Below are 10,753 nucleotides of genomic sequence, written 5' to 3' on the forward strand. Positions count from 1 at the left end.
AATTGTTTCTGTGTTGTATGAATTTGATGTGGGTACTTTTTATTGTGTATCTAAGATTTTTGCTAAGGTAAAATGAATGGTGATGTATTGGTTCATTTACGATAAGAGGTCCATAGTTGTAATAGTATCGTATGTATGAAGGGTGACGAAGCTGTGTATAGCATAATGAAGTAATGGTAAGTGCCTGGTACTGTTACAGGTTCTAGAGGGCGAGGAAGCCAAGGAACCAGCACCGGAAGTGACGCTGGATCCCGTTCCACCTCCACAGGTGGCGACCACACCCCCTGCATCTGACGGCCCGGCGGAACTAACCGTGGCAACCGAACCCAGTGCCTAGTGACGTCACTGTCGATAAATAAAGAGTGGGCAAGGTATATACGTTTTGGGCGGATATGATTGACAGTACAACTGCTTTGAGGGCGGACCGTACACGTGATATTTCCCTTAGATTGGTCAGGATACTATTGATCGACTGCTTGATTCATTCCATTCATATTATTTTGTAACAACAGCAGAGTTGTACGGGAAGGATTTCTTGTAAGTGTTTAAATTTTGAGAACCTTTTTGAAACATCGCCTTTGGTAGTTGAGACGTATTACTGTTGCTCTGTAAGAGCGTATTTATGTCCCTATTTTGCTTTTTGAACGAGTGAGAGCTGGAAGCTGTGACTTAAAGTCAGCTTTGGCATATGGCATCCGTTTCCCTGCATGCAGAACTAGAAACACATCAACTTCGGAACTACAACTGTAACACAGAAATTAGATTGGAAAGTTGAGAAAATAAAATCAACCGATGTTATCGTTTTAAATAACTCAGGGAACACTCGGTTCGGATATGCCTGCCAGACCTGATCTTTTGTTTTGGCTCAACATGATTGTTTATTTATTTGTACGTCAGCCTGTTTGTTCCTCGCCTTATCTTTCTATTTGCGCCTTGGTTCCACTAGGACCAAGGATATTGGGGGCACCAGTAGATTAAAGGGCGTGCTTGATACGTCGGCGCTCATTATCTGATGATATGTGTGCGGAAGCCACAGAAGCATCTATTGGATGTTCGGCATTAATGCATCAAGTGTGCCCTGAACAATTGTATATATATATATATTACTTGGGACCATAAATACCAGCAAAGGAATTTGTAATCTTTGAATATGCAGATGATACATAGCTATTGTTGTGTGTTGTAAAACACAGGATATATAATAAGCTCTTGTTTCTGTGGTTACGTTGTTTATTGATAATAACAGTTCTGCTCGGTCGTCATGTATGGAAATATGTTTATGTGCATTGTAATTTTTATATGTTTCTATAATGTGGAGATTTGGTCTTACCTTTGCATATTCATAGGAATTAATGAACTAAATTGGTTGGGAATTACTTGAAAACAAACAAATGAATATGATATACATTAATTGTTTGAAAAGGACTATGATATTATAAAATGACGCATCTTTGATCTTTAACCTTTTTCCTCCATTGTCTATGACCATTTACCCGTGTCATCGTAGACGATGCTTAACCAATTTTAGGGCAATGTTGATTTTGTTTTGTTACTGTGTACAGTAAAATTGGGTAGATACTGTTAAGTTTATTTATCTGTGAGTTATTTGTTACGACAGTCAGATATCCAACACTCTAGTTCACATTTTTAGACTTTGTTTATTTTTTCTACATTTATGATTGTTAACTGAAGTCTAATACCAAAAACCTGTTTAAAACTCTACAGAAATTATAGATCGTTGTTCACTGTGTTATCCGCCTTCCCATCATACCTCAAATTCCTTCTTTACCTTTGTAGAAGTATTTATACCGTCAATTTGATCTATGTGTGCGTTTTTTTCTTCGTGCTTATGTGTCGTCTCTGCTTTTTGTGCTCTTCAGATTGTTATAGACCATCACGACGTATGAATAGGTATGATTAGGATTATTATCAATGACAAAACCGCAAAATTAGACGTAGACATAAATGTAGATTTCCTGTGTATGCTTGTGTGATCTCCTTTTACACCTTATATGTCCATCCTTGGCGCCCCACTACCATTCCTATCCATAACACTCGGGGATGCGTCCATGTCCAATAGTAGACATACACCGCTGCTGTATCTACGCCAAGGTAGACAGAGTGGTGATAGGCTAGTACACACTGATATCATATACCTTATGGAGATTTCTACTTTCACTTTCTATGGATAGTACTACTTGATGAAACCGGGTCACAGGCGGGAATGGTGTAATACTAACATAGTGTGAAATAATGTTCTTTTTAGTTATATGGTTGCCTTGTGGCTGTAGTTAAGAAGTGGCGAGGACTATCTTGGGATGGTTTAGCCAGAAAGTATTACTTTTAAGACGACACAAATCATAAAACAATAACTCTCTCTCACGTTCGTCGATCAAAAGGTCATTTAAACGTAGCGGTACATCATTTGTTCAAACAGATATGGAGTGTATCATCGCTGATTATGAACTAGAAATATGTGAAAGTGATAAAAGATATGTGCATTCCATTTGTAATTGACATATAGAGGTGGAGTGTCTATTGGCTGACGTTACTTTAACAGTGCACATATTTACTGACGACTCAATTGTGCGCATAGTTCAGTGACATCACAATTTTTTATCAATGATTTTGTGACGTCACTTACTTACGTATGATTCTATAACATCACAGTTTTGCGCTGGTTTAACGTTGAGTACGATTGTGCATATCATAAATAACAACGTCATCCTCATTTGTCAATATTGAATTTTATATTTTGTTATGTATTCATCACCATACTACTATAACTTATCGGCGGTGGATAAGCTATCGATCACTTAGCCATTTAATATTCTTTTGAGTGCCATATACTTGTGTATTGATCATGCTTTGGTGTATAATATATATAATCAGTATACGAAACACTAACCTGGAGTGTAGAGGTCTGGACTAATCCTTTCTGAAGTGATATCTCCTTTTTTTATCTAGACAAGATTTAGGTTTACTTTTATATTAACATAATCCCTTGTAAATTATAATGAGTTCGACAGACCATTATGCAATGTCATTTACCATCGGAAAAGCTGATTTATTCTATTTATATCTCAAAGATTCCGTAAGTCATACATTTTATTAGATAAAATATCTTAGTAGAGTTGACATATTCGTAAACATTTTGGTCTGTGCCAACAATTCCTAAAACGGAAAATATTATTGATTATGAAATCCAAGTCCTTTCGCTCGATATCCATATTTGTGTTGAATTTGTACAGTTTGACTTGTAATCGCTTTCAGTGCCAACATGAGATTGTAACTGATGTCATCGTTTATGTATTCTTTATATATCGACAATTCTTACTCCTAATATCAGTTAGTTGTTGAGTTATATCCTTCTATAGCAACCAACCAATCGACATTGATTATTGTCAATATTGTATATTACAATGTACTATGAAAAATTTAGCCAAGAACCTAACACTTATATACTTATGATTACTTATTCTGTGTTTTCTGAAAATATTCAAAACCGTTGTGTATCTTACAACTTCAGGATTTAGAACCCTAGAATTCCGAATATGGCTGTAGACGTCGTAACCTAATGCGTCTGGGTTTGAAAGATCTCACGATAAAAGTCAACGCGTTTATATAGTATTATATAGATAGTAATATTTACTGTCGAGAGGTAATACAGATAGTAATATTTACTGTCGAGAGGTAATACAGATAATTATTTACTGTCGAGATGTATACTAACATTAATTGATATAGATATTTGATGGGGTTAATTAATCAATGACATTAAAGTGTGATTTGCTTTGCAATCAATACTCGTAGGTGATGCCAATAGCAGTGTAAAGGTGTTCAGTTGTTGGTTGTATGTGCTTGTTAATTGCAAAAATGTCTCTTGTTTGAACTTAATAGTAATGTACATGTAGAATTTACATCATTCTTTAATATATATTGATGATTTTTCGCACTATATCATGATTTTGTTTACACATTGTACATAAATGTATATGTAACTTGCTTGATGTTTATGTTTGTATGGGATTTTTGAATGATATCGTTAGTTTCATAACGATTAATGTTTAAAACAGATTGGTCAAAGTTCATGAAGTCGGTTTGACTGGAAAGGTTTCGTTATTGAAAAGTTGAACGTTTCTCTCACACCTTTTGCTAAAATAGTATTCCTCTATTTGGATAATGGTAAAAGCTTAGAGATAAGCGGTGTTGGTGTTTCAATGCTTTTTCTACGGCGTTTGTCTAAGTATTGTTAGTTTGCAATTATATCTACTCATCAGTCAATTTTGGTAGGGACATATTCATACTTTCATGGTCAGTTTTCTGCCATCAGGTCTTTGAATAGCTGACACGTAGACCCATCTATGGTACATTATTAAGATTAAATTAAGTTTTTTTTGATACCTTTATACTTATTTGATATACAATTTGAAGCTAAACATTTACCGCAAAGCCGGTTAATTTTGCAGGAAAAAATCGCGATTTTCACTTCAAATGAATTCTAACAACGCAATGTAGGTAAAAAAGAAATAATACATGTGATTCATTTCCAACTACTATTTTTTTGGATTTACCTTTCATGGCCAAAACAATAGCCCGTGAATATCCACGGTTCTACAGAATGTATGCAGTATGCAGAGTAGTTTTTCTCTTATGAACAGTCATTGATTGTTACGTCATTTAAGTTCATGGTATTTTCACAATGCATTAATATATAAATGTCGTATCTAAATCATGTACCAATAATTCCTGTTCACAGGACTGAATAACTCTGCATAAACATAAAGTCCATATATTAATGAGGTCGGTTGTCATAACTACAGCAATTTATCCTCATTAGCAAATTATTGTTATTTTCTCAAAATAATTTGATGATCATGTTAACCATTGGTATTAGACTCAATCTAAATTGTAGGAATTGTCTTGAATTCAATGCCATGTTCGTCAGTTTTCTGTCCTTATTTTCTTTTCTGATTTGAAACAATGCAATATAATTATGTACAACATATGACGACGTACGTTTTTATGCGAAAGCAAAGTCTGATATATTACATTCTCTTGCATATACCCATAACATGTATATGTACTAATATCGAAAGAAAGTACAGTCAAAAATCGATACTCGAAGATTTTACACCATGAAGTATAAAGTAAAATTTCCACTCAGAAAAATTACTACAAGTATATTAGGTCTAACGGTATGGAAATTGAAAGCTACCAAAATACTGTACGTTGTAATATCGAGCTAACGAGTTTTGACTGTAATTTCGGCTTGTATCATAAATCAATGCCATAATAATAATTGCAGAAAAAACCGTTCCCAGAGTTTAAAGCATATTGTAGTTATATAGACGGACACTTGACATTAATTATTTAGACTAAAACAAGACCTACTAGCGAGATACTATTTTTGATTGTATGTTGTTCTGTAATTGTTTCGTATGGCCATGTGAAAGTCAAGCTTATTTTTGGATGTTTATTGTAATAAAATTAATAAAAATAATGCCTATCACTTTTGTTTTATTTCATAAGTCAAATTCCTAAATTTGGCTCTGGCATGCAGTAACAGAAATGCAAGCAATGTCTGAATTATAAGCGACAATACACGGTGCAGATGTAGATGTCGGATAAGAAGGAGCAAACTCATTAAACCAATAAGGGGGTCGATTTTGAAAGTATTGAATAATTAAATCACAATTTTACTTGTAAATATGGTGTTTAAATGTAAATATGGTGTTTAAATGGTATGGTATGTAAATATCAGGCTTTTCTTTAGCGCAGATTCCGAAAAAAACTTGGACCAAAAACCTTTGTAGAATACAAACGCTGTTAAACCTAATATATTCTGGTAGTGACAGATTATCATTTAAGGAAGCCACAACGCTAAACTAATTTATATATGGCTTAAAAATTTAAAATAAAAAAGATGATTTACAACAACAGGGAATGGGAAAAATAAAATAAAACAAATTATATCAGAGTAATTCCTTAACTTTCCAAATTGTTATATAAATTTTGTATTGAGAACATATTCAAATCGTGTGTCGTCTGTCGTATTTCCGAAATCACTTCATCTTTTCGAATTCACGAATACTAATTAAGGAAAATTATTAAAGTTTCACAAAAATCATCTATTGTTTGAGGCAAATTACATTGAATAATTTGTTCCCGCCGTTACCCCCAAGGGCTTGTGGGAGGGGCAAACTAGTAAAAATGACTAAAACTTAAAAAATCTTCATCTCAAATTAAGAAAGTGTGGCTGGAACAAATATTCCTCATGGTAATGCCTTTTACAAACAAATGTGAATTTCGTTATCCTATATTCTTCACTGGGAAGGTCAAATTATTAAAGTTTGTACACATAAAACATAAGTATAATTTGTTCAATTTCCATAGAAACCCATGTGACCTTTAAGGCCCTATGGTAAGTTTGAAGAAAATGAACCCCATACACTAATGAGGTTATGTTTAAGAATTTAATTTGGGGTCAAAATGTCAACTAGAAAGGTGATTGTTACTAAAAAGAGAGTGTTTCATAAAATGTAGTTTCCGGACGATAACCTGAGACCACACCAACATAATTTGTTTCAACTTCATACAATGTTAGCACAGGAGATGGCACAGTTTTGGATTGAATGTGGGGTCAACGGTCAATAACAAAGGTTGTTGTTACTAAAAATAATTTGTTTCACAAAATATTAGTTTCAAGACGACAACTAGAAAACACATGAACATAAATGGTTCAAACTTCATACAATGATAGCATAACTAAGCAATAATAACTTGCCATAAATTAGAAAATGTAATTGACGGCAGGGGATGTGTGTTGTCTACAACACTTACTTTAAGCATATTTTAATCACATTTAGTTGTTTACCTCTGAATAACTAGTTAAAAAGCATATTGATCACAATAGATATATTCCAAACGCGTCAACGTATTTTCTGTTATTTTTCTTTGTGCAGTTAATGAAGGAAGGAAGTTTGAAACAACCGCAATCTAATTTGCGTACTCCCCGAGAATTGCAAGCGCATTTCATTTATATTATTTAACTACATTCGTTTGAGGACATTTGACAACACGTTTAACGGTAAAATAGGAACTATATGCAGCTCAATCTTTCTGTTGATCAATATGCAATTGGCTCGTGGTCCCGTAATTGATACATAATGTCAGCAGAACGTTTTAATTACAATTTCTTTGTTTGTATCACAAGCTTCTCGTTCGTTATAAGATATCTGATAATTTTATTGAAAACAGTTGCTACGAGATATCTTATATAATCTAAAAATTACCTTATATAATATAAAAATGTTTTTAGAAAAGTTCATGAGATATAAATGATATGTTTAGGAGATATTTTATATAATATTTATATACGATAATTTATAAACTTCAAATAACATGTCTCATCAACATCATTACACAATAATTTATATTTTGTATAATATATAGTATTTAACTTGATTGTTTCCTAAATCGAACTGGCTCCATGAATAAATACCAAATTAACTCTGTAAGGGGATGCAAAATGCTGTATGGCCTACTTCGTATTATGGTTTATTTAAAGTGGTCATGACGCCAAACATGTATTAAGTGTTTTATTCGATCTTTAATATTATCATTAAAATAGCTTTACTGTTTTTGACCTAAGAGTGCGTTGGTGGTATCGATCTTAAAGATAATTCTGTCTTACGCCCTAAATTTATTCTTATTATTCATTTCGGTATTTTCTTAACGGTCAACATCCAATATGGTGATCTGTTGACCTGGTAGGTGCGAAAATAAAATGGAAACAAGCATGACCCATCGGAGATAGCGATAACAGGAGAGAACAACGACATGCCACGAACCAGGGACCATGGACCAGAACAGAAAACTTCATGCTGATTAGTATATCATCTGTTGATTGGTTTGGTTTATTTACCTCCCATTGACAGCCATGGCCATGTAAGGACAGCATCCCGTGTATGTGGTATCTTGTGATTATGACGTGCGAGGTGTTGTTTTAGAAGACTGGGGTAAATTCGTGTTGTTTCTTCTTGTATAGTGGAACTCTTGTCCTTTTTATAAAGCTATATCACAGAAGCATGCCGCCGAAGACACCAAGCAACACACTCCACCAGGTAACATTATACTGACAACGGGCGAACTGTCGTCCCACTCCCTCTATGCTGAGCGCTTAGCAGGAGCAGAAACTACTACCTTTATAGACCATGGTGTGTCTCGGCCAGGTAAGATAACTCAGAACCTTCCTCACAGTGGCGAGCTCTCAACCGAAGGGCAAACATGAGGCGGTGTCAAGGGAGATGTTAGGAAGAAGAGAAAAACCTTTTATACAATATAGGCAGAAGGTATAATTCTTCCTCCCAACCGGCAGGGCATGCACCAAACTTATCCAGCCACAGGTCCCCGTCATTGTCTTACGTGTCACACTCAATGGACTTCTACTCCTGGGGCCATATTTTGCGTCACAATAACCAGTATAAGGGGAGATGACTCCCTACACTGAAAAAATACTATTAAATATTCTGGTATTCGGCAACATTTTACATGTGAATTGCAGTGATAATGAAGCAGTTAAAATGCTGCTATTGAAATCATTCTGAAACTCGAACTATAATTATGATTTATATCATTATAACTTTACCTATAAAGTAAACGAAATTATGTAAAAACATATGTGATCACTTGTATCTGTGATTGTGTTAACAACCATTTTGATATATTCTAAAACACATACCTTCGGAGGTGGGATTTAAGGTATGAGTCGTTTCAAAGTTCCAATTGTGTCACTCCTGACCACAAGCTAGTATATATTTAGTAATTGGTATTCAGCTTTCTCTTCATTCTCTCGTTTGGAGTTTGGAATCGCGATTGATGGTTGGTAATTAAAAAATGACTACATTTGCATATTTACTTTGGCTGACGTTTGCTTTTGATGAATCTTCAACAAGAAAAGACAGGAAAATTATTTTTATCATAATTAGCCACGGACTCCATACGTTTGTTTGGTTTCCCATTATCGTGACCAGAGACAACGGTGGGTAACAATAGCGATGCTTTTCATATTTGGAACAATAGTAATATACATGTAATTTGAGACCCATATAGAATGAGAGTCTGTTTAACAAAAGATGTATCATTGTACGGTATATATTTTTATCATTTAGTGCCCATGATTTCGCCACGTAATATTTTTTGCATGTGTCACGATTTTCATTGGCTGGATATTGATTGTAACGTCAAGACGGAAACAACAAAAGGAATTCATGAGAAGTGACGTGACGTCAGTATTTCGAGGACGGCGTGACACAATGGCAGTCTCCGATGGATTTTCGCAATACATTTTGACGTGCGATTCTTTGAAATGGAGGTTTTTGTAGTTATGTTATAAAACGTATCTTAAATTTGTGTTCATTTCATAAAAGGCTCGCAAAAAAAAACCTTAGACACGTTTCATAAAATTTCTTATGAAATGGACACTTATTTAAGATTCTATATATATGAACCAGAACGCCATGTATCTTTGTGTTGTCAATGTAGTTCCTGTGAGTATATTATGCAGCGTTCTGGTTAAGAGAATACATCAAATTCTAGCACAACAAATACATTATCAGGTCATTATCTTTTAAGGCTTTAGATAAAATCGTTTGAATCGTCAAATAAAAGATCATTTAAATACTAATCCAATTTGTGATATTTGGGGATTAAATTGAGAAAAAATGAATCAACTGCAATCATATCAAAAGGAAAAAAAAGAAAGAAAAAATAATTTTATAAAATGGTTATAACAGATATATATTAAAAAACCAATGATTAGTCAATTTGAATCAAATACAATTTCCCAAGTTTGATCATAAAGGTTACGAATGATAATAAATAAATTTATCATACACAAAAAAACATATAGTCTACATGTATTATAAATGTGTCAATCATGGTAATCTACAATTATTGAATAATAAAAAAACACCAATCGTGACCAGTTAAAGTTCCATACGTCTTCCTTTTTAATTTCTAACCACAGTCTAATCAGTACATTTTTATAGATTTTATTCCGTTCATACTTATTATTGATCGGCAATACATCTTATATATTTTTGATGAAGTCATTTGACTACACAGCAATTTAAATTCTATATTCAGATTTTGCAATTGATAGGCGATTTTAAAATAGTTTCGAATGGTATTTTCTATTCAAATGTGTGTGTGTGTGTGTGGGGGTCTTTATCTGACTGTTATATCTATTAGGAATGTAAGTCGCTTTTATAAATTGGGCAGATTTGATAAAAGATAAAATGCACGTTTTAGTTTTTTGTTTCATTTTGGTTTATCATAAATGTCCATTTTTAAAATTGAAAAAATTTGAATGCATTGCAGTCGACATCGACATCATGAAAACATCGAGGAAAGTTTCTCTTTATGATGTTCAGATGTTCTAGATTGCATGCCGTTGACAACGTTCGAATCGTACTTCAGAACCTACAATGATACCTATTTAATTAAACAGACGGTCATTTCATATCGGTATCAAATAACATGTACATTACAATTGTTCCATACCTCAAAGACATCGCTATTGTTACCGTTGTCCTTAGTCATAATAATGGAAAACAAACGTAATGAGTCCCTACCCAATCATTTAACCTTAAAGTAGTCGATAAGAAATAACGTCCTTCTTGTTTTCTTGTTTCGGCCAATCAGCGGTAAGGACATAAGTACATATCCACACGTAGTCTCGTTCTAATAT

The 10,753-nt window shown here is 33.8% G+C and overlaps 1 protein-coding gene across 1 annotated transcript in view; it reads left to right on the top strand.

Moving 5' to 3' along the window:
* Nucleotides 1–5,201, top strand: part of LOC138319467 (neural cell adhesion molecule 2-like) — an 80,744-nt gene extending 75,543 nt beyond the window's left edge. Inside the window, exons 21-22 of the mRNA XM_069262623.1 lie at nt 200–3,661; nt 3,694–5,201. Of these exons, the coding sequence (XP_069118724.1) occupies nt 200–337 (138 nt within the window). The 3' untranslated portion in view covers nt 338–3,661; nt 3,694–5,201. The remainder of the gene's footprint in view (nt 1–199; nt 3,662–3,693) is intronic.
* Nucleotides 5,202–10,753: the final 5,552 nt, after the last annotated feature.

The sequence above is a fragment of the Argopecten irradians genome, chromosome 3, assembly GCF_041381155.1.
Source record: "Argopecten irradians isolate NY chromosome 3, Ai_NY, whole genome shotgun sequence".
Lineage (NCBI taxonomy): Eukaryota > Metazoa > Mollusca > Bivalvia > Pectinida > Pectinidae > Argopecten > Argopecten irradians.